The 23,981-nt window shown below is 35.2% G+C and overlaps 4 protein-coding genes across 9 annotated transcripts in view; all 4 read left to right on the top strand.

Annotated features, from left to right (window-relative positions):
- Positions 1-8,885, top strand: part of LOC107867244 (putative nucleobase-ascorbate transporter 10) — a 41,240-nt gene extending 32,355 nt beyond the window's left edge. For 5 of the 6 annotated variants that reach the window (XM_047411121.1, XM_047411122.1, XM_047411123.1 and 2 more), the window contains 14 exons: positions 4,331-4,503; positions 4,589-4,686; positions 5,338-5,514; positions 5,880-5,980; positions 6,095-6,170; positions 6,348-6,407; positions 6,668-6,843; positions 6,953-7,049; positions 7,234-7,320; positions 7,394-7,452; positions 7,591-7,682; positions 7,851-7,928; positions 8,219-8,379; positions 8,472-8,885. In XM_047411121.1, coding sequence (XP_047267077.1) covers positions 4,395-4,503; positions 4,589-4,686; positions 5,338-5,514; positions 5,880-5,980; positions 6,095-6,170; positions 6,348-6,407; positions 6,668-6,843; positions 6,953-7,049; positions 7,234-7,320; positions 7,394-7,452; positions 7,591-7,682; positions 7,851-7,928; positions 8,219-8,379; positions 8,472-8,690 — 1,590 coding nt within the window. In that variant the 5' untranslated portion in view covers positions 4,331-4,394 and the 3' untranslated portion in view covers positions 8,691-8,885. The remainder of the gene's footprint in view (positions 1-4,330; positions 4,504-4,588; positions 4,687-5,337; positions 5,515-5,879; positions 5,981-6,094; positions 6,171-6,347; positions 6,408-6,667; positions 6,844-6,952; positions 7,050-7,233; positions 7,321-7,393; positions 7,453-7,590; positions 7,683-7,850; positions 7,929-8,218; positions 8,380-8,471) is intronic. The other variant, XM_047411124.1, reaches the window with a different exon arrangement.
- A 125-nt stretch (positions 8,886-9,010) lies between these two features.
- Positions 9,011-13,681, top strand: LOC107867247 (disease resistance protein RPP13). The gene is made up of 3 exons (XM_016713402.2): positions 9,011-9,659; positions 9,801-12,534; positions 12,974-13,681. Exon 2 carries the CDS (start codon positions 9,829-9,831, stop codon positions 12,460-12,462), a length of 2,634 nt encoding a protein of 877 aa, XP_016568888.2. The 5' UTR covers positions 9,011-9,659; positions 9,801-9,828; the 3' UTR covers positions 12,463-12,534; positions 12,974-13,681.
- Positions 12,626-13,189, top strand: LOC124898085 (putative nucleobase-ascorbate transporter 10). Its single transcript, XM_047411708.1, has 3 exons — positions 12,626-12,641; positions 12,761-12,930; positions 12,974-13,189. Exons 1-3 carry the CDS (start codon positions 12,626-12,628, stop codon positions 13,187-13,189), a joined length of 402 nt encoding a protein of 133 aa, XP_047267664.1.
- A 4,674-nt stretch (positions 13,682-18,355) lies between the features above and the next one.
- LOC107867248 (disease resistance protein RPP13) lies at positions 18,356-23,315 on the top strand. The gene is given in 5 exon segments (XM_016713404.2): positions 18,356-19,743; positions 19,746-20,951; positions 20,954-22,073; positions 22,315-22,392; positions 22,492-23,315. Coding segments are annotated over 3 exon segments (2,640 nt in total). The 5' UTR covers positions 18,356-19,361; the 3' UTR covers positions 22,006-22,073; positions 22,315-22,392; positions 22,492-23,315.
- The last annotated feature ends 666 nt before the right edge of the window (positions 23,316-23,981 follow it).

Genomic DNA, 23,981 nt, shown 5'->3' with positions numbered 1-23,981 from the left:
ATTTTCAAAGTTTGGATTCGGTAATTCGGTAATTAGTATTTGAACATAGATACCATATATCATACTTATAAACATCGATTCGATAGTTCGGTAAATTAAACTTTGGTTCGGTATGGTATTTGGTAATACCATATTAAAGTTGGACATGTGCACATGTACGTTTAAACTTCAAAGAGTATATTTAATAGAAACCCTATTTAGTATTCTTTTTGTTGTTTTTTACGAATATATTACCAAGGTCCAAAAGATTCTTTGGAATGACTAGTACTATTGTCTATTGGGTTGATACCAGTTTATAATACGTGCGCTGCACGTGTATTCAACGTTAAAGAAGAAAGTTACATGTATAAAAAGAGCAAACTCATTATATTCAAATCAATGAATATGCGACTTTAAAAATATATGTTCGGTCAGACCTCTCTATAATAACCCGTCATTATAACGGTATTTCACTATATCGACCTGATTTTCTCCGAAACTGATTTTATATTATATGTTACTTCTCTATAATGACATTCTACCTACAATAACAATGACGTTTATTATAATAGTACATTCTTTATAAAATTACCTCTCTATGACAGTATATTAAAATATTTATATTTTATAAAAATATATTATGTCTTCCATTGGGCAATTGTCCTTCATACGTCTGACTTGACTAAAGTGAATAATAATTATTACTGAAAAAAGTACATCAAGCGATGGATAAATGTTGAAGCTAAACACAAAATTCATCATTACTAAAACTTTGTGAAGAGATAAAACTGCTTCACATAAGCATTTTGAGATGTCGTTATCTGATTCTAATCGTTCTTTTTATTTTAGCACTTCTTTATATAACACTCTTTTATCAATTAGCAATAAGTCTTCATACAAATATGATCCTGTGACACTTTTCATCCATTAGTTATAATACAAGGATTATCGGTCATTTTTCTTATAACAATTTATCGAACAATAGCTTCTGCTTGGATCATAACATCATATTTTTAACAGTTAGTTACTATAAATATGGATACTATCAAGATTTATGTTCAATATTTTAAAGATCGAATACTATTTCAGATACACATTTTGACATATAAATTCTAATTCTAATAAGCAATAACCCTCGTCATTGCAAATTCTTTGAATATTTTTGAAGCTTTTCCCAAATAATACGTTGTTAAAATGAATTGATAAGGACATCATCTACAAAATTACATAACTGTTAAAAAGTTGAATATAAAAAAATTGATTGTTTGAATCCCTCTTCAACTTCCATTCATGTTTGCTAGATAATTTTCTAATTGTTTTCATTCTATCGATTGGATTAAGCTTTATATCCAATATATTTCAAAGTATGTAAAGTATAAAATTCTCTCAAGCAACCATGAGATTTAATTAAAATTTTGATCTTGTTTTTTTTTTTTTTAAATTATTTTTCTTTAAATAGAATGTTATTTTCTAATCAATTAAGATTGATTGGAAATTCCGTGCTAGTCTTTAGAAGAAGTACAAATAAACTTTAGAGAAAGACTTATAAATTTGAATATGTGATAGATGATAAGTCTTTGATAGTAAGCGTTCTAGAACTTATTTGAATTTCATACTGAATATTTTTTATTGTAGTTTTATACTGAAATGCGATTGACCATGAGAATTTTTCACCTTTTTGACTTTTTTTGTAGATTTTATTTAAAAAATCAATGTTTGACCATGATATTTTTAAAAACAATCAAAATTTTATTTTTAATTTTTTCTTTCATAATTTTTTTTTTTTTTTTTTTTATAAATTATACCCTAAATTTCATGTTTAACCATGATCTTTTCAAGTGTCTATAAATTGATAATTACAGACTTGAAGATTTATGTTGTTTTCTGAATTTCTGGAGTCATTTCTGTACTAATGCATTTTATTCATGCATAGATAATTTTTTTTTTTTTTTGGTAATCGATGAATAGATAGTTAAGCTGGGCATAATAAATAACATAGCTTGCAAATTATCGTTGTTGTAATTTGTATTACAAATGAACCTTCTATCAGCTATTACGCATGAGAACCTCGTGATCCCTCTCCTTGGCTACTGTTACGAGAATGAACAACAGATTCTGGTTAATCCCTTCATGCCAAACGTCTCTCTACAAGATCAATTATATTATATATGATATCGCACATATCAAAAAATTTCTATCTTACAATTTATCATAAGAATCAGTACTAATTTCTTACTTGTTCCCTCATCTTGTTTAGGACCAACATAAAAAAAAAAGGTTCTAGACAGACTTTTCAATGAAATAAGTCATGTATGTGAACTTAAGAATGCGTAAACAAAAAGAGAATTTGCTTACCTGAGAGGCATAGATTCAAGGCATTATGAATCTAGTAGAATCTCATCGTACTTCATAAATGGTTGAGAATTGGATCACGTGTGTTGCATGCTAAAATATTTTTAATCTTTAACTATTACACATGTATTGCTGCTGAAATTAATACAAAACATAAAAAAATTTTAATTTTTAATTATCCTGTTATCTTAAAAATTTGATATACTCATGAGAGTAAATACAAAATTATTTTAAAAATAAGATTTACTGGTAAATATAAGAATACGTCAATGTATTTAATATGAAAAGAATAAGAATGAATAGCTACAATAATTATATTGTTCAAAATTAAAAATTATCATGTGAAATTAATCACCTTTCAAAATTTGGATCATCAACTGTCCATATATATATATTATCATCATCATCCATCTCCAAGATACCTACAAAATTAATGCACCTCAAAATAAATTAAATAATATAAAAATATTTTTGACGTAAAAAATAATTCTGGAGCAAATAATAAAGAATGATCTAAGATCAAAAATAAATTATCTTATTTTATATGCTCTTTGAAAATATTATTATATTATTATAGAAGGATTCTCAATTTATAGAAGTGTAAGACCTTTTCAAATTATTTAAATATGGTAAATTTATATTTTTCACCCACACTCAATAAATAACTATCAACTTTAAAAGAGTAAGAATTTCAAAAGTATTAAAGTACTACAAGTAGACATATAGTACGTTTTTTTAGTAGTTGCTTTATTTTTTATTTAATACAAAACATGCTTCCTTGTATTTTTTTTTAAAATAGTAAAAAAATCATATGCACACGTATGATTCCTAAAATTTAGGAGTTTAGTAGTTTTTTTTTTTTTTTCTAATTCTTCTAACCGTGGTATTTTTTTATTACTATATATTTTAGGACTCTTAATTTTTTTTTCATGTATATTTTAAGATTCAATATTATAGTTAATATAATTATAATAATTAACTAATAATTTGAGAAAATAGTGAAAAGATAATTTTATTTATTGTGTAGCCTTTTAATGAAGGTAAAAAGTTTAAGTCATTTTTATAAGGATTTTCACACTTTTAATACATTATACATATATATATATATATACATTATATATATATATATATATTCGATATTCAGTAAATATCGAATACCAAACGGTATTAATATCTTGTATCAAACCCAATTTCGAATATCAAAATATTGAAATTTTACTCTCAAATACCATATCAAATACCAAATTATCGAATACCAATTACCAAATTTTTCGATTTGATTCGGTAATTCAGTTTTTGATATTTTATGCAATGGCCTAGCTATAATAAGTCAGACGTCCGCCGCCTTATCCTTACATAGATAATACGTCGACGTATTCGAAATAGAATCAAAATAAAAAATAGGATTCATTGTTGTGAATCTTCATTGATTCGGAGAGATAATTTTAAATCAAATTTATCCAAGTTCATAGGCAATTTTTTTGAAACAAAGATTTTTCAGTCTTGTAAATTATCTGCTATAATAAATACAAATGATCTACTAATTTAAAAGCTTAGAGGTGCCGTATACGATCCAAAATGAGTTTTCTTTGTTTTTTAGCAAGTTGTACTCTCTTGCATAACTTTAAAGAAGTAATAAATAAAATAATAATTTAAATATATTATTTTTTGAATGTAATGAATTTAATATTTTAAAAAATATATTAAAAAATGAGTATAGTTAGCAATAAGGGTACCGGACAAGTAGACGTGAACTGAGGGAGTAGTATAAATTTGTTATCTCATGCATTTTCAGAAAATATTGAGGATTTTGACATTGAAATTAATCTTTAATTAGTAGGATAGATGAGAGTGAGTTATTTTGAAATCAGATATTAAATTCATATATTTCCCTCTTTAAACTAAAGGCAAAAATATTTGTAACGGCCAAATATTCTCAATTAGTTTCCATATCAATATGTCTAATTATAGCAACATTTGTAACGTTCATCTTTGCTAGAGTCAATGCATGAAATAGCGCCAACTTCAACTTCCCTCAAAAATAATCTCTTTAAGTCACAATCATGTCTAATGGCAACAATGGAGCTAAAATGGCTGAAGAATTACATCCTCATCCAGTTATGGAGCAACTTAACAATGTACAATACTGTATTAACAGCCCACCACCTTGGGGTACGTTCAAATTTTTGAAATTACAGGATTTAAGTTATATACACCGAGAGTTTTTAAGTTTAACCCGTGAAAGATGATAATGCAGGGGAAGCATTGTTCTTGGGGTTTCAGCATTACATATTGAATCTTGGTAATATTGTCTTAATTCCAAGTATCATAGTTCCTCAAATGGGTGGTGGCAAGGTAAGAATTTCTTTCTCTTCTCAACATTACGGTTGTGTTTGGTATGAAGGAAAATGTTTTTCTACAAAATATTTTCTTGGAAAATAGGTTTTCTAGTATTTGGTAAGGAAGTAAAATAATAATATCCCAAGAACATTTATACGTAAGCTGGTAAAACATTATGAGGGTGGGATTGGGTGGGGGTTGGAGATTTGGGCTGTGTCGAAGCTACAAATTTCGTTAAGGGTGTTCAAGATTTAATGTATATGTGTAAAAAATAATTTTTTGACCCATATACTTTATATAATTTTCTATATACATAATATAATTTTTCGACGAAGGGTGTTCGACTATCAATCCTTCGCTACATGTGGCTACCCACTAGATTCGAGGGTGGAGAGGGATGGAATAGGGGTTGGGAATGTTGGTGGGCGGGGAGGAGATAATGAACTTGGAAGTTACTTATGGAACTTGATTTCCCTACTTTCATTAGGAAAGTCATTTTCTTCATTTTCCTCACTTAGGGAACTTGATTATTTTCATCAATCAAACATGAGAAAATCGAAAAACCCTATGACTAAGTTCTGTTTTTTTCTTTCTTTTCCAGTACTAGATGATTGATCCTGTCTATTACTGTTCTTTTATTGATTCAAATGATTTTTTAAATTGTAGGATGAGAAGGCAAAAGTAGTACAGACATTGCTTTTTACTTCAGGAGTGAATACATTACTACAATCATTCTTTGGGACAAGATTGCCGTTGGTAGTTGGTGGTTCATATGCATATTTGATACCAATTACCACAATTATCCAGGCTAACAGGTTCTCAGTTCTTCAGAATCCTAAACTGGTAATGTAACTTTGTTTTCTCTTCTTTATTTTGAATCCTTAACCTCTTAAGTCTTGCCGTTGAAAAGTGTCTAAGCTAGAGGGGCGGAAAGGGGTTTATCTGAATTTACTGAACTGGAAGATTACACTATATATAAAAGGTCAACTTTTTAAAGTTTTTTACTGTGTATATAGTAGATGATGAACCTGCTTAGTGAAAATACTGCCTCTGTCACTATCACTAAATCATTGCACTTTTAAAGTTATGAGTCCTTTGTTTTACCATTTGTTGCAATTTTAGTAACTTTTCATCCCATGTTGATAGTAGAGGGTTGTTGTCCATTGAACTGATTTTCTTTAATTCGTTTTCATGACTGATGTCCACAGAGGTTTATGCATACAATGAGGAACATACAAGGGGCTCTTATTGTTTCATCTTGTTTCCAAATTCTACTGGGCTTCCTTGGTCTGTGGAGAAATGTTGTAAGGTGTGTCTTAATATCTTCTTTTTTTTTTTTTTTCAGTCTTGAGCATGTGGCATCAACTTTACGTCGTCTATTTTATTTGTTGCATAATTCTGTAGTTCTTATTCTATAATTTAGGTTACTTAGCCCTCTATCTGTGGCACCACTTATTACCTTAACCGGACTAGGACTCTATTATCTTGGCTTTCCATTGGTGAGAATTCTAATCCGAGACTTCTCTTATATTTATGTGCTTTCGATTTAATGTATGGTCTCTGGAAAGTTGAGAACATCAGATAACTGAAAACAACAACAACTAAGCTTTAGTCCTGAACTATGAGATTGCTGAAAACACGTTCACTAATTATTTTTTGTATCCTTTCTTTTGTAGATTGCAGAATGTGCCGAAGTTGGGGTACCTCAATTGATTTTCATGGTTGTCATCACACAGGCAAGTAATGTCATTCAGTTTTTAATGAATTGAAGTTTGGACTATGTTTCTTTTACGAATACCTTGTTCTATTTCATGGAGTTGTTGAAGAGGATACTATAGCGTATTCTCTTAGTCATCACGCCATCATTTTGTGCCTTGAGTTTAACTATCTCCTATCTTATAGATTCTCATTTGACATGTCGCAGTAACAATATTTCTTATCGTTTATCCCCATCCTACTCACACTTGATTCCTTGAATGTAATAATGTTCTTGCAGTATCTGCCAACATATCTCAAATTAAAGAGGCCCATATGTGACCGGTTTGCAATGCTCTTCTCCATACCAATTGTATGGTTATATGCAGCAATCCTAACCTGGAGTGGTGCATACAAGAGTGTAAATGAAGCAAAATGCCGCACTGATAGCTCCGGACTTATTACTGGATCTCCTTGGTGCGATTTTTCTCTTTATGTTCACGTCAACAAGTGGCAATTCCTATGCTTTTTATCATGTCTCTCGGGAGTGTCTGTCTTATGCTGCAACTAGAATCACTTTATGCAGGATCGACCTGCCATATCTATTCCCATGGGGGGTTCCAACTTTCAAATTTGGAGATGCCTTTACTATGATGATCGCTTCTTTTGTTGCTTCTGTGGAGGTCTGTTCACTGAACCTCTACTTATCTGTTTGCTATTGATATGTTACACAGTCTTCATAGTTAATGTTGTGAAGAAAAGGAATTGTCTGCTACATATAAGTGCTGAATTGTTTTGGTAAATTGGTCTTTCATTTGTATAGTGAAAACTACTGTTGAATTCATTTTGAGTACTTTTGTTGTGTAGTCAACTGGTGTATTTCATGCATCAGCAAGATATGGAAGCGCTACACCAGTGCCACCTTCTGTCAATAGCCGGGGTGTTGGCTGGCTGGTGAGATCAAATATTCTCTTCTATGTCGTTTGTATCAAGTTTCTTTTGCCTCATGAATTATAATTCGTCTCAGGGGATTGGGACTATGCTAAATGCCATTTTTGGTGGTGTCACTGGTTGCACTGCTACAGCGTAACAATCTCTCATCTCTATTGTGCTTTTTCAATCGAAATTTCCTTGTACTATGACTTAGGCACGGATGGCAGCAGTCTCATCCGTGCTTGAACTGAACTTTCATGCGTCATGCAATCAATTAACCATGATTCACAGGGAAAATGCTGGTTTATTGGCAATGACAAGAGTTGGAAGCCGAAGAACCGTGCAAATATCTGCTGGTTTTATGATTTTCTTCTCCATCTTCGGTATGCTAATCCTAATGTATTATATTGGCTTAAAGGACAAGAATCTATTACTTGATGGACTAGAAAGACTGACTAATTGTGTTCCTACCAAAACTAGACTTTTTTTCTCCTTATGTTAGCTGATGTAATGTATCGAATTAATTCATGACATGCTTTATTGTTTACCAGGAAAATTTGGAGCAATCCTTGCTTCAATACCTGTATCAATCATGGCTGCAATATACTGTATCTTCTTTGGATACATCTGTACGTATCTCTTAGAACTTTACCATTTTGTTAATGCAACTTCTTCAAAGTGGAAGGAGAGCCTTGGCGTAACTGGTAACAGTTACTGCTGTTTGACCAGGAGGTTACAGGTTCGAGCCATGAAAACAGTCTCTTGCAGAAATGCAAGGTAAGGCTGCGTATAATAGACCTTTGTGATCTGTCCATTCCCTAGATTTCCCGTATAGCGGGAGTTTAATGCACCCGACTGCCCTTTTTTATCCTAACAGAACTTTTTCGAAATGACATTTGGCCTATTGGTTGAACTGCAGCATCAGCTGGTCTTGGATTTCTCCAATTCTGTAACCTTAACAGCTTTAGAACAAACTTCATATTGGGATTCTCTCTTTTCCTTGGATTTTCCTTACCACAATACTTCAGAGAACATCAAATGTGCTCTGGATCTGGTCCTCTTCATACACATTCAAGATGGGTAATCTCAACATTCATCGACTAAACTATGTTACTTTAAGGATTACCGTTACAAAACAACCTCGTACTAATGTTGGTTTTATTGAACTGCAGTTTAATGACACAATGTCTGTCATCTTCACATCACACGCCACGATAGCTGCTATGGTTGCTGTAATTTTGGATCAGACTCTTCAGTTTAGTAGCGATGAAACTCAAAAAGATAATGGGTCGCATTGGTGGGACAAGTTTGTGGTATATACTAAAGATGTTAGAAGTGATGAGTTCTATAAATTACCATGCCAACTTAATAGGTTCTTCCCATCTTATTAGTCGAAGAAATGTCATCACTGTTTTGCAAGGGGGTTGTTCTCTTCATCAACTCACTCAAGTTCTATCTTTGTTTTATTCTTTCAAATTTGATTGACGAAAGGTTCTTTGGGTTACCGTGAACTCATTACCTATTGTATTGTACTGGATTTTTTTTTGGATATTTTGATGGATTATATTGTTTAATATGGTTATATGATGTTAGGATACGGGCTAGAGTTAGAATAAAAAGGTAGATTAAAAGATAAAACAGGATTTACCAAAACGAGGAGGGAAAAAAAGCTAATGACTTGCGCAAAATGGGCGTTACCTAGAATGAAACTTTTCTCGTTATATAACAATGTATTTAATTGAAGTAACAATACAATAAATAGGTAGCAACCATCCAAACAAACTAAACTAGTTGGGATATTAGACCCTGTCCTCGTACAACTTTTCTATGAGAGCCAGATTTTCAATAAATTTTGGATTTTGTTTCATTATTCTATTGGGATGTTACGTGCAGAAACCAATAATAGAAAGAGTAAGATAAAAGAAATTATCTCTATGGCATATCGTGGTCAACTCCTTGTTTTCCTCCCACGTTTTAATATTATTCCATAGTTGTCTCTAAAAAAATTGAGAAAGCAATGAATTGCATAGCACGTCTTCGGGTGATATTTCTAAAAATACTAGTAAAAAAAAAGGAGTCCGGTGCATTAAAGCTCCCTGCTATACGTGGGGTTCGGAGAAGGACCGGACCACGAGGGTCTATTGTACGCAGTCTGCAAGAAGTTGTTCCCACGGCTTGACCCCGTGACCTCTTGGTCACATGACATCAACTTTACCGGTTACTCCAAGGATCAACTTTTTAAAACTACTAGCTAATTCACGCAAAGTATGCAGTGATTAGTCTAGATTCTTAATCAGCGCCAAGAATGATTGTGAAGAGAACAACTTGGTAGGTGAGAGCCTTGACTTTCATAACCAACGGTAATTTCTGGCTCTTCTTTAAGGTTTAATTTTGTATTTAAATGGTGACTCATAGAGCAATCACGCTGCATTGCAAGATACATTTCTATAATATAATACTGCTGTTTGTATTCAAGTATAATAGTTTTATCCTTATTACAGTGGAAAAGTTCACCTCAAGATCATCAAGATGGTAGATGCGGTTGTGTCCTATGCAGTTCAAAAACTGGGGGATTTCCTCATAGAGGAAGTTTCTCTGCGCCGAAGTCTGAGAGCAAACATGCTTTGGCTGAGAAATGAACTATCCTTCATGCATGCTTTCCTCAAAGATGCCGAAAAGAAGCAAGCAGATCACCTGGTGCAGCAATGGGTATCTGAAATCACTTCTGTTGCTAATGAAGCTGTAGCCATCTTAGAAGCATACAGTTTGGATGCGGCAAAAGATGGTGATCTTGCCGTCGGATTCTTTGATCACCTTAAGGCTTGTGCTTGCGTCTGTCCAAAGGAGGTCAACTTCCACAACATTGAGGAGGACATCCAGTCCCTCAGGGACAGAGTTATGGATATCTCTAGAAAACGTGATACGTATGGTATTACTCACATCAATAATAATAATGCCGGAGAAGGACCAAGTAGTATGCCAAACGATCCGTCTTCCACGTTAACAAGAACATTGAGGAGAGCAGTATCCTATGTAGATGAAGATCAAATCTTTGTTGGCTTTCAAGATGTCTTTCAAAGACTGCTTGACGAACTTCTCAACGAAGAGCCTCGACGAAATGTCCTTTCAATTTATGGTATGGGTGGGTTGGGCAAGACCACTCTTGCAAGAAATCTATATAACTCCCCAAGTGTACTCACTAGCTTTCAAACTCGTGCTTGGATATGCGTCTCTCAACAGTATATTATCCAGGATCTCCTTCGGAGTATCATAAAATCTATCCAAGGTTGCAATGAAGAAACACTAAAAATGCTTAAGGAGATGACGGAGAGAGATCTAGAAAATCGCCTCCGTGTTCTACTGATGCACCGCAAATACCTTGTGGTGGTTGATGATATATGGAATAGAGGAGCTTGGGATGGTCTGAAAAGAGCCTTACCAGATAACAACTATGGCAGCAGGGTTATCCTTACAACACGAAAGAAGGATGTGGCTGAAAGAGTCGTTGACAAAGGTTTCTCCCATGAACTTTCTTTTCTAAGTAAAGAAGAAAGTTGGGACCTTTTCTGCAAAAAACTACGTCTAGGCAGTGATCTTGAATCGTTCTCCCCATTAATGAAAGGGCTAGCTATGGAAATGGTGGAGCAATGCAGAGGCTTACCACTTGCTATCGTGGTACTAGGTGGGCTACTTTCCTACAGAAGCGGGGTGGATGAATGGAGAAAGGTGCAGACACAAATTTGGCTGCATATGAAGAATGACTCTACTGAGATCACCCACATTCTTTCATTGAGCTATCATGATTTGTCCTTTGAGCTCAAGCGATGCTTTCTGTACATTGGCATTTTCCGAGATCATGTGATCGACACTGAAAAGTTGATGTATTTGTGGCTGGCAGAAGGACTCATACCAGGAAGAGAAGAACACAAGGAGGATATTGCCGAAAACTTCTTACATGAGCTAATAAGTCGAAGCTTGATTCAAGTAGCGGATCAGACATTCTTCGATAAAATTCTTACATGTAGGATACACGATCTACTTCGGGATCTTGCTGTACAAAAGGCCATGGAGCTTCACTTGTATGACATATATGATCCAAGTGTAAGCTTGGTCACTCCATTTTGTCATCGACATTCTATTCGCACAGAAACTCAAAGTTATCTTTCACTCGATCTATCAAAATTGAAGATAAGGTCAGTATTGTTCTTTGATCAAGAATTTAAGGAGTTGAAAAAGTTTATGAATTTCTGTACGACTCTCCATCATTTATATGTGCTGGACTTGGAAAACATCATTTTTGTTGGGTATGAACTGCCTGATGCTATAGGTAACTTGGTACATCTAAAGTTCTTAGGCTTGTCTAACACCAATCTTTCCAAACTCCCACCTTCCATTGGCAAACTAAAAAACCTACAAACACTGGAAGCACTGGTATATGACCATTGCTCATGCGAACTACCTCATCAGGTTGCCGAGCTCACAAATTTGAGACATTTAGTTGACCGATATGAGGTCCCTTTGCAAGTTGACAAACTCAAGAATCTTCGAACTCTTAAATATATTCGTTGTGATCAGTGGAAAGATACTGATGCTTCCAGTTTAGTCAACCTTCGAGAATTGGGCATGGAAAGAATTAGGAAATCTTACTCCCTAAAATCGATTGGCAGCCTGAAAAGACTCACCACCTTGTTGCTAGTTTGCCAATATGGTCAAGATCTTCCTCCCCTTGAACCTCTTTCTTCTTGTGTAAACCTTCATAAATTGTGGTTATCAGGGGGAATAGAAGAACTAGCAGATTTAGACAAGCTGCCGAAATCCATTACACTGTTTGTCCTGCAGTGTGCACGACTCGAGGAAGATCCAATGCCAATTCTGGGAATGTTTCCAAACTTAAAGCATCTCGAGGTGTCACAGGCTTACAGCGGAAAAAATATTACTTGCGAGGGCCACAGTTTCGGTCAGCTAGAGACCCTTAAACTTGATAATCTTGAAAATCTAGAAAGCTGGCATCTTGACAGAACTGCTATGAGTCTGATTAGAAGTTTGAGTATATTTGAGTGTCCGAAACTGCAGGAAATTCCACAACAAATGAAACATGTTGCGGTATTTGAGGAGCAATCTAGTGATCAAAGACAATGGGGGTATTATCGTTACCCAATCTAGCTGGTGGAACTTGCTGCATCCGTGAAGCTTTTGAGGAACTATTTCCTAGCAACCATCTTTTTAATCACGAAGGTGAGCAAACTCCCATCCTTATTTATCGTGACCTGGTTTATCGTGTACCAGGAAATTTGGAGCAATTCTTACTTCAATACCTACATCAATCATGGCTGCAATATACTGTATCTCTTAAATTTTTACAATTTTGTTAATGCAACTTTCTGGCCAAATGAATTCAGCCTATTGGTTGAATTGCAGCACCAGCTGGTCTTGGATTTCTCTGATTCTGTAATCTTAACAGCTTTAGGACAAAGTTCATATCTGGCTCCTCTCTTTTCTTTAGATTTTCCTTACCGCAATATTTCATATTACTTCAGAGGGCATCAACTGTGTTCTGGATCTGATTCTCTTCATACAATTCAAGATGGGGAATTTCAACATTCATGGACTAAACTATGTTACTTTATCATCGTTACAAAACAACCAGTATTAATGTTTGTTTTCTTGAATGCAGGTTAATGACACAATGTCAACCATCTTCACATCATACGCCATGATAGCTGCTGTGGATGCTGTTATTGTGGATCAGGCTCTTCCGTTTAGTAACGATGAAGCTTGTAAAGACAATGGCTCTCACTCGTGGGACAAGTTTGTGGTATATACTAAAGGTGTTAGAAGTGATGAGTTCTATAGATTACCATGCCAATTTAATAGGTTCTTCCCACCTTAATAGTCAAAAAGAAATGCCATCACTGTTTTGTTAGGGGGTTGTTTCCTTCATAAACTCACTCAAGTTCTATCTTTATTTTGTTCTTTTATTTCTTTAGAATAGTAATATGTCAGTCTGTTCAGGTCCAGAAGTGTTGCTATTATTGAATGCCAGGTTTATCTGTAAATGTCCATGTCAAAGATGATTTGTGGTATTGCAACTATTGACAACTTAAGATGCATATCTAGGTACCTCAATTCTTGTTCACTGTATCAATTGAACAATTCAACTTACAAAATAATTATCTAAACACTTTCAAAATTTATGTGCCGTGAGTTGAGACGCGTAGATGGGCATTCTTAAAGTTAAATTTTTAGTTGTCCGTTGAGCCGAAGTTAATCTTGTATATTTGTAATGACCCTTCAAGTCATTTTTCCATATTTATGCTTATCTTCACCGTTTGAGCTTCTCCATAGCTACCCCAAATCATTTATGACTTGTTGGGACTGAGGGTTCGGTTACCGGGCAGTTCGTTTGGTTTTTAGAGTCAACTCCCTGTTTAGAAGTCTTCGTTGGTTCCAAATGACCATCGATCAAAAACTTCAGCGAAACGATCTCGGATGAAAATTTCAACTGCACTATAATATCTGAAATATCGATTTTAGTCTAGGTAGACCTTTGGTTCGGGTCCCAATGCACCCGAGCTCATTTCGACCTATTAGTCGGAAAGTCATAAATTGAAACTATATGTGGGCCCCACTTTCTGCCTAAACAACCTTGTATGGAAGTTTTGATGATTCGAATGAATTTGAATTGTGGTTTACACTCAAATTTCACTATTGGATCATATATTTTGGGTCTCGGATGAGCTCCGAGGGTCAAAAATTTTGACTTTGTTGTAGCAGGGTACCGCGTCTGTTCGCCGAAGGGGTCTATAAATAGACCCAAGGTCGCAATTTTGGGGATTTTTGTTTCACATTTGAGAACCTAAAACCCTAAATGAGTATGATAACTTGAAATTGACTCTTGTGGGAGTCTAGAGAGCTTGGTAAACATCTTTTATCATGATTATCATCCGGATTAAGGTAAGATTTCATCACTTTATTGGTGAATTTCATTGTTCTTGACTCAAAACCCCAATTTAACTTAGGGCTTGATTTAGTCCCAAATTTCATTTGTTTGCACCCATCAATTGAGGGTTATGCTTCCTTAGTGATAGATGAGCATTGGGTTGACCTTGAAAACGCGATTTCCGTACGTGGGACCCACTTGGGCTTTTTGGTGTCATTTTTAGACCCGAAACACAATAGTGCAATATGGGTATCGTTAGATTCGTATTGATGAGTAGATTATATTTTTTGATAGTGTGATGGCATTTTGGGGATTGTGAAGTGAAGACGAGCATGTGGTGCTTGAAGTGTGATTTTACGGTTTAGCCTTGAGGTAGGCTTCTGTCTACTCTTCTTCTTGGATGATGTATGATATATATATAGCGTGTGTACGTGGATGTAAAGATTGATATTGGATAGAGTGACTTAGTATTGAATATACATATAAGTTTGGAGATTAGATAGGGTTTTGGACCCATAGGTTGAATTACTTAATACGCTTGTAGAATCCTATTGCCTTCTCCCTAGTTTGGTTAAATTTGTAGCATGGATATGATATAATGTTATGCTCGGAATATGGTTTTATCATTTGAAGTATGATTTGTATATTTTGCCTTATTGGGCTAGTGTGATAGTTTTGGAACCGTAAGTTTGGTAGAGTTGACTTGAGTACCCTTGTGTCTAGTCGAAGTTATTATCTTAGGCGTTAATATGACTTGCCTGACATCTAGAGGATGAACTAGATACCTTAGCCTAGTTTGGAGCATAGTATGCCTAATTATGGAAATTATGGATTAGAACTGGGATCATCCGACCCACTTAGGCCAAGATTTGTGTTAGCCCTTGTGGGCTTAGTTGCGGATAGTAGACCTAGTTGATACTAATAAGCCTTATTTATGAGAATTACTTGGTGAATTGATAAATTGTGATGATTTTCGTCGGATTATGATTAGTGGCCCATAGAAATGCATTTTCCTCTTTATTATGACATTTGACCCCTAGAGATGCATTTTCCTCTTTATTATGATATTTGGCCTATAGAGATGCATTTTCCTCTTAATTATGATATTTTGCCCATAAGAGATGCATTTTCCTCTTTATTATGATATTTGGCCCATGGAGATGCATTTTCCTCTTAATTATGATATTTTGCCCATACAGATACATTTTCCTTTTAGTTACGATATTTGTCTCATAGAGATGATTTTCCTCTTAGTTATGATTATTGAGTTTTTAGAGACGATTTTTCTCTTAGTTACGATATTTGGCTCATAGAGATAATTTTCCTCTTAGTTATGATTATTGAGCTTATACAGATGATTTTCCTCTTGGTCATGATGCATAACTTATAGATATGAGATGTCTAATAGAGGCGATATGGTTGTTGATATTATGCCTCCTAGATGTGAGATGTCTCCTGTATGTGAGATGATTATAGATATGCTACAGTTTATAAATACGATTATTTATATGAGTCTCGGATATGTATATGGGCCTAAGGCCATGATTATGATGTTGTGATTATTTCGGATAAATTAATTGGCCAAGGTCTGTGTTATGGTACTGATTAAATATCCAAGAAGTGTTTATCATTGTGAATGATGTGATTGCGATTTATGAATATGAATATGTATATGTATATATTTGTATACACATCTCTCCGGTATGGGACAGAGGAAGATGCGGTATGATGCTTATTATTCCATTGATTGAATACTGGTGATGGCACACATAGGTTTGGTACGTTCATGATTATTTACCATTATAAATGATGTGATTATAGCCGAAATATGATCTTATGGTTTTTCTTCTTGTTAGACGGTTAAGCTATGTGGTAACTAGTTGTCTTTTAGCTAACTATTGCACTTGATTGCTAGGAAGCTAATGTATTAGTTAATGAATCTTGCTTAGTTGGAACATGGTAGCTACTGATGGTCAGTTAATGAATGATGTTATTTAATAAAAGAAGGTTAGGCGATAACTAGTAATATGTTGTCTAGTAATGATTAACAAAAATAGGAAGAATAGTTGATAATAATGAATGGTGGATAAATGACGGTTTTGGTCTAATGATGAACCTAGACTAGATGTTAGATGTTGACTATTAAATGAATAGTGGTTAGTTGTTATCCCGTGAATAAGGATTATGTGAAGGATAATGTTTAGGCTAATAACTAGAGTATATTATGATGATATTGATATCCGATTCGAGTCCGGAGGATACTATTGAGATGATATTGATACCCGGCAAGGCCGGAGGATATTATGATGATATTGATACCTGGTTTGAGTCCGGAGGATACTATTGAGATAATATTGATACCCGGTAAGGCCGGAGGATATTATGATGATATTGATACCCGGTTCGAGTCCGGAGGATACTATTGATATGATATTCATACTCGTCAAGGCCGGAGGATATTGTGGTAATATTGATAACCGGTTCGAGTCCGGAGGATACTATTGAGATGATATTGATACCCGGCAAGGCCGGAGGATATTATGATGATATTGATACCCGGTTCAAGTCCGGAGGATACTATTGAGATGATATTGATACCCAGTTTAAGTCCGGAGGATACTATTGAGATGAGATTGATACTCGGCAAGGCCGGAGGATATTGTGATGATATTGATACCCGGTTCGAGTCCGAAATATACTATTGAGATGATATTGATACCCGACAAGGCCAGAGGATATTGTGATAATATTGATACCCGGTTCGAGTCCGGAGGATACTATTGAGATGATATTGATACTCGGGGAGGCCAGAGGTTGATGACGATGATGATGGTCCCGATGAGGACAGTTATGATTCATTGTGATATTGATGGTATATTTTGCATTCATTCCTGCATGCGCATCGCCTATCACCAGTATGCACCTATGTCTATCAGTCAGTATGGGACGGTTGCATAGATATGAGTGAATAATATGTCTTGTGTTATTGTTTGTTGATTGAACCTTCCGAGTCTAGGGCGGTGGGGGTACGCATAGGCTCGGCTAGGTATTTGGTTATCCGGAGTAGCCGGTTATTTACGATGTTATTGATATTGTTATTATCATTGTTATGATCATTATTATGGCTAGCCTATGACAGATTGGTCATGGATCCGGTATTGGGATTGAGGTATGTCTTCAGCCTTTGCTATCTTATGATTACATTACTATGCACGATTTTTCTATGTCTAGCCATATGGATTAGAAATCCTGAGTATGTTGGTATTGAATCCTGATAGTATTATAATGAGGTCTTAAAATGAGAACATGACGATCTAGGTTATGTTTGAGATGATCTCATGTTTATATATATATATATATATATATATATATATATATATCTAGCTATATATATATATATCTAGCTATATGAAGTCATCGGATATCTCTTTCTTCATTGTTCATATTGTATAGTCGTTCCTTCGCCTTGTATATTACAATATATCGTTCTTTCGCTCTTTATCTGTATATTGACCTGGGATATACGGTATAGCTTTGGCATATATTGAATGTAGCTGGAATAAGATAGTTCACCTTAATACTTCCTTAGTCTTATTATGTTAGATTCTTGGACATGAATAGGATAGTTGTTCCTTGTATTCTCATTGACTTATTACATGATTTATGGACTCTTGGTTGTTGTTTCCATTCTATTTATATGTTGTATATATCTACTTTATCTTTGGAGCTCAGTTGGCAGTTGCCTACCGAGTATCATTCGTTTGGTACTCATACTACACCTCTGCAGCTTGCAGATCATAGTACGAGTTATCGCCGTTGATGTGTGCATCGTGTGGAGTAGCCCTTATTCAGAGACTTAGAGCGAGCTCCTGACGTTCGGAGTATTACTTATCTCTCTTCTATATATTAGACTAGCCTCTAAGTTGTATGCAGAGGTAAGTTGAATCAGTGTATTTCTCCTTGATATATTGCTTTTGTACTCTTATTATGTTTAGAAGCTCTTGTACTGATACCACAAGGTTTTGGGATTCATCTATGTATTGATCTTTGTCTCATATATTCCGCTTTTTTTTTTCTTATGTTATTAAGTAGTCCGTTACTAGCCGTTCCGGACTACAGGTTGGCTTGCCTACTAGTGGGTTATGGTAGGCGCCATCATGAGCTGAAAATTTGGGTCGTGACAATATTATGTCTTTTTTAATCTAATAAATACCTCTGCCTCACTTGTGAAGTACTCCCTCCGTTTCATATTACTTAGCCGCTATATCAAAAATTGCATGTTTCATTTTACTTCTCCTATTTAGAGAATCAGGAAAGTTTTATTTATATCCTTAGTACTGTATTAATAACTATATAAAATAATACTTAATACGGAGTAGTTAAATTTAATAACCCAAAATATCATTAGGTTAATTTAGTAATATGTCAAGGCAACAAAGTCAGAGTAATATGCAAGAGAGGGCAATGTTCATGGGCATATTGTTCAACTGGATGTAGTAGTAATTTGTTAAGAACAGGCAAGATTACAGGTGACTTTATTGGTTGAAGAAAACAATTTTGATTGATGAAATGTTCTTTGGGTTTCAATATCTTTTCCAAGAAGTTACTACAAATGAATTCTTTTAAATTTTGCTTTTGTTTATGTATTGGGATGCTTTAACGTGTAAGACACCAATAATTTTGAACCTGTCCTTGTTTTTGTTTCATGTTTTAAATCACCCATTTGCCTTTTTCTGCTTGGTTCTCATTGATAACGATTGGTTATGGACATAAACTTATTAAACTTCCATTATAATAACCCATATATTGCGAAAGCAATGTGAAATGCTTAGGAACCTTCAGAGGATCTTTCTAAAACTGCTGAACTTTTTGTTTCCAGCACTAGTTTATTCAGGCAAATTAGACTTAGTCTATAGATTCTTACGCAATAAGAACAATTATGAAGAGAACAACATGGGAGGTAATTTCTGACTTTTATTCAAGGTTTAATTTGTATTTTTAAACTGTGATGTCATCGAGCTATAATACTACTGTTTGCGTCTATTTGTAGAAGTATAATCATATTATTAAGTATAGAAGTTTATCCTTGACACATTGAAAAACTAGCCTCAAAATCATCAGGATGGTTGATGCAGTCGTGTCCTATGCAGTTCAAAAACTGGGGGATTTCCTCATAGAGGAAGTTTCCCTGCGCCAAAGTCTCAGAGAGAACGTTCATTGGCTGAGAAATGAACTGTCTTTCATGCAAGCTTTCCTCAAAGATGCTGAAAAAAAGCAAGCAGAAGATCACCTGGTGCAGCAATGGGTATTTGAAGTCACTTCTGTTGCTAATGAAGCTGTGGCCATCTTAGAAGCATACAGTTTGGATGCGGCAAAAGATGGTGATCATGCTGCAGGATTTGTTGATCGTCTTAAGGCTTGCGCTTGCATCTGTCAAAAGGAGGCCAAATTCCACAACATTGGGAAGGACATCCAGTCCCTCAAGGAAAGAGTCATGGATATCTCTCGAAACGAGATACCTATGGTATTATTCACATCAATAATAATGCTGGAGAAGGGTCAAATGATCCGTCCACATTAGCAAGAACATTGAGGAGAGCAGTGTCCTTTGCCGATGAAGATCAACTCTTTGTTGGATTTCAAGAGGTCTTTCAAAGACTACTTGATGAACTTCTCAAAGAGGAGTCTCGCAGAAATGTCCTTTCAATTTATGGTATGGGTGGGTTGGGCAAGACCACTCTTGCAAGAAACCTATATAACTCCCCACATGTACTTAGCAGCTTTCAAATTCGTGCTTGGATATGCGTCTCTCAACAGTATAGTACCCCGGATCTCCTTCGGAGGATCATAAAATCTATCGAGGGTTGCAGTGAAGAAATGCTAAAATTGCTGAAGGAGATGTCAGAGAGAGATCTAGAAACTCACCTCCGTAATCTACTGCAAGAGAGAAAATACCTTGTGGTGGTTGATGATGTATGGCATCGAGAAGCTTGGGACAGCCTAAAAAGAGCCTTTCCGGATAACAACAATGGCAGTAGAGTGATTCTCACAACACGGAAGGAAGACGTGGCTGAAAGAGTCGATGACAAAGGTTTCTCCCATAAACTCCGTTTTCTAAAGAAAGAAGAAAGCTGGAATCTTTTATGCAAGAAACTACGTCCAGAGAATAAGATGGTTGGTGCTGATTTGTTCTCCCCATCTATGGAAAGTCTAGCTAAGGATATGGTGGAGAAGTACAGAGGCTTACCACTTGCCATTGTGGTACTAGGTGGGCTACTTTCCTACAGAAAAGGGGTGGACGAATGGCAAAAGGTGAAAACACACCTTTGGCAGCATATGAAGAACGACTCTGTTGAGATCACTCACATCCTGTCATTGAGCTACAATGATTTGTCGTTTGAGCTCAAGCAATGTTTTCTATACTTAGGAATTTTCCGAGAAGATGAAGTGATTGATACTGAAAAGTTGATGTATTTGTGGCTGGCCGAGGGGTTCATACCAAGAATTAGAGAAGACGATATGGATGATATTGCTGAAAACTTCCTACATGAGTTAATAAGTCGAAGTTTGATTCAAGTGGCGGGGACATTCTTCGGTAAAATTCTTACATGTAGGATGCACGACCTACTTCGGGATCTTGCTGTACAAAAAGCCGTGGAAGTTAACTTGTTTGACATTTATGATCCAAGAGTAAACTCGGCACTCCATTTCGTCACCGACATGCTATTCATGCACAACCTCAAAGGTATCTTTCACTTGATCTTTCTAAATTGAAGGTAAGGTCAATATTTTTCTTTGATAACGAATTTATGAACTTGGATTCTAGTAAAAAGTTCATGACATTCTGCATGACATTCCCGCATCTATATGTGCTGGACTTGGAGAACATCTCTTTTGATGGGAATGAACTACCTGATGCTATAGGCAACATGGTACACCTCAAGTTCTTAGGTTTGTCTAACACCAACGTTTTTGGACTCCCACCTTCCATTGGCAAACTAAAACGCCTACAAACGTTGGAAGCATTGATTGGTGACCATTGCTCATGCAAACTTCCTCCTCAGGTAGCCCAGCTAACAAGTTTGAGACATTTAGTTGCTCGATATGAGGTTCCCTTGCAAGTTGACAGGCTTACTAATCTACGAACTCTAAAATATATTTGTTGTGATCAGTGGAAAAATACTGATGCTTCTGGTTTAGTCAACCTTCAAGAATTGGGCATGGAAAAAATTTGGAAATCTTACTCCCTAAAATCCATTGGCAACCTGAAAAGCCTCACCACTTTGTTTCTAGTTTGCCAATATGGTGAACTTTTTCCTCCTCTTGAACCTCTTTCTTCTTGTCAAAACCTTCAAAGGCTGTGGTTATCAGGGGAAATAGAAGAACTAGCAGATTTAAACAATCTGCCGAAATGTATCACGCTGTTAGTCCTACAGTCTGCTGGACTCAAGGAAGATCCAATGCCAATTCTGGGAAAGTTTCCAAACTTAAAGAATCTTGAGTTATCAAGGGCTTACGAGGGAAAGAATATTTCTTGCAAGGGCAACGATTTTGGTCAGCTGGAGATCCTTAGACTGTATAATCTTAAAAATCTAGAAAGCTGGCATCTTGATGGAACTGCTATGAGTCTGATTAAAAGCTTGAGTATACTTGAGTGTCCGAAGCTGATGGAAATTCCAGAACAAATGAAACATGTTGCAGTATTTGAGGAGCAATCTAGTGATCAAACACAATGGGGTAGTTGTCGGAACCCAAGATATAGTTGATGGAACTTGCTGCATCTGTGAAGCTTTTGAGGAACTATTTCCAAGCAACCACCTCTCTAATCACGAAGGTGAGTAAACTCGCATCCTTATTTATCGTGACCTGATTTATAGTTTGCAGGGAAATTTTGGAGCAACCTTTTCATCAATACTTCTCTCTTAAGTTTTTACCATTTTGTTAATGCAACATTCTGGCCAAGTGACATTTATCCTATTGGTTGAATTGCAGCATCAGCTGGTACTGGATTTCTCCTATTATGTAACCTTAACAACTTTAGAACAAAGTTCATATTTGGGTCCTCTCTTTTCCAGGGATTTTCCTTGACACAATACTTCAGCGAGCATCACATATGCTTTGGATCTGATCTTCTTCATACATATTCAAGATGGGTAATCTCAATTCTCAACGTTCATCGACTAAACTATGTTACTTTAAGGTTTATCTTTACGAAACAACCTCGTACTAAAGTTTGTCTTCTTGAATTGCAGTTTAATGACACAATGTCTGTCATCTTCACATCACACACCACGATAGCTGCTATGGTTGCTGTATTTTTGGATCAGACTCTTCCGTTTAGTAACGATGAAGCTCAAAAAGATAATGGGTACATTGGTGGGACAAGTTTGTGATATATGCTAGAGATGTTACAAGTGATGAGTTCTATAAATTACCATGCCAACTTAATAGGTTCTTCCCACCTTATTAGCCAAAAAGAAATGCCATCACTGTTTTGTGTAATTGCTTCTTTCATAAACAAACAATATGCTTTCTGTCATGCGCAAAGTTGCTACTCGAATCTAGTCACATTCTGTTGACGTCCAAGAAATCTTGTTATTAAGAATGTCAGGTGTATCTGCAACAGATCCTCAATTGTCCAAGTCAAAGATGATTTATTTTATTACAGCAAAAATCATGTCTTATGCCAAAAACGAAACAAATACAAAATTATGCTATTTGAGCCACATGGCTAAAAAACGGAGGACAAAATTATTTGCGTTACTAATAATTCTCAAAGAGCATTTTTGGAATATTAGAACTTATCCTTATACAACTTTTGTCTGAACACAGAATCTTTTCAATAAATTTTTTTTTATCTGTTTTGTTTCTGTATTTGGATGTTTATGTTGTTTTTTTTTAAAAAAAGATGGGGCAGCGAAAAGGGGTTAAAATGGCTCTCAAAGAATTGAATAACTTTTAATAGTATTCAATGATTTTATTAAGCATCAAGGGGCTTTAAATAGCCACATTACAATAGAAAAATCAACAACAACAACAACAAACCCAGTGTATTCCCACTTAGTGGGGTCTGGGGGTAATATGTACGCAGTCCATACCTCTACCTCTGATGAAGTAGAAAGGCTGTTTCCGATAGACCTCCGGCTCAAGGCACGAGATACCACACAAACACATAGTAAAACACAGAGAAAAATCAACAATATTCAAAATTTAAACTAACTAAAATGTCTCAACAAATCAAACAACCTAACTTAAATTCAAAATTCAAATTCATCCTAAATTAACTAACTTATTTTGCTAAAAACTAGTGCAGTAACTTAAGTAATTTCCAACACTCCTCCTTGCTTTAGTTACTGCGATTTAAAAAACTGCTTCTCCTTAATTTTTGCTCCGGTACTAAATGCTGAATTTTAATATATTTTTTTAATTTGCACTTTTTCTTTTTGATATTGATTTTTCTCTTCTTTCTTTTGATTCTTTGCTGGAAAAACACCATCAACAATCTTGTTTTGTTTGAAAGAGCTTTCATCTTGACAATTGTGGGAGTTGCAAAATGTTGTTGTAAGAATTTTTCTTCTTTCACAACATCACATAAAGCATAAGTTTTGAAATTTAATTTAATTTTTACTGACCAAACTTGATATTTTTCGCCGGTGAAAATATTTGGGCATTCAATGAGAGACTGCTGCTTGACATCTTTTTGGTTAAAAATAACCCAATGCTTTGAAAATAAGCACGGGTT

The sequence above is a fragment of the Capsicum annuum genome, chromosome 4 (genome assembly GCF_002878395.1).
Source record: "Capsicum annuum cultivar UCD-10X-F1 chromosome 4, UCD10Xv1.1, whole genome shotgun sequence".
Lineage (NCBI taxonomy): Eukaryota > Viridiplantae > Streptophyta > Magnoliopsida > Solanales > Solanaceae > Capsicum > Capsicum annuum.
Note: the sequence above shows the minus strand (reverse complement) of the source record. Positions and strands in the feature narration are given on the sequence as shown.

Excerpts from the sequence above, each read along its gene's own strand:
- LOC124898085 (XM_047411708.1), top strand. Across the intron at positions 12,931-12,973 it reads AACTATGTTACTTTATCATC|GTTAATGACACAATGTCAAC; the intron begins GTTACAAAACAA and ends TCTTGAATGCAG.
- LOC107867247 (XM_016713402.2), top strand. The coding sequence starts at position 9,829 with ATGGTAGATGCGGTTGTGTCCTATGCAGTTCAAAAACTGGGGGATTTC.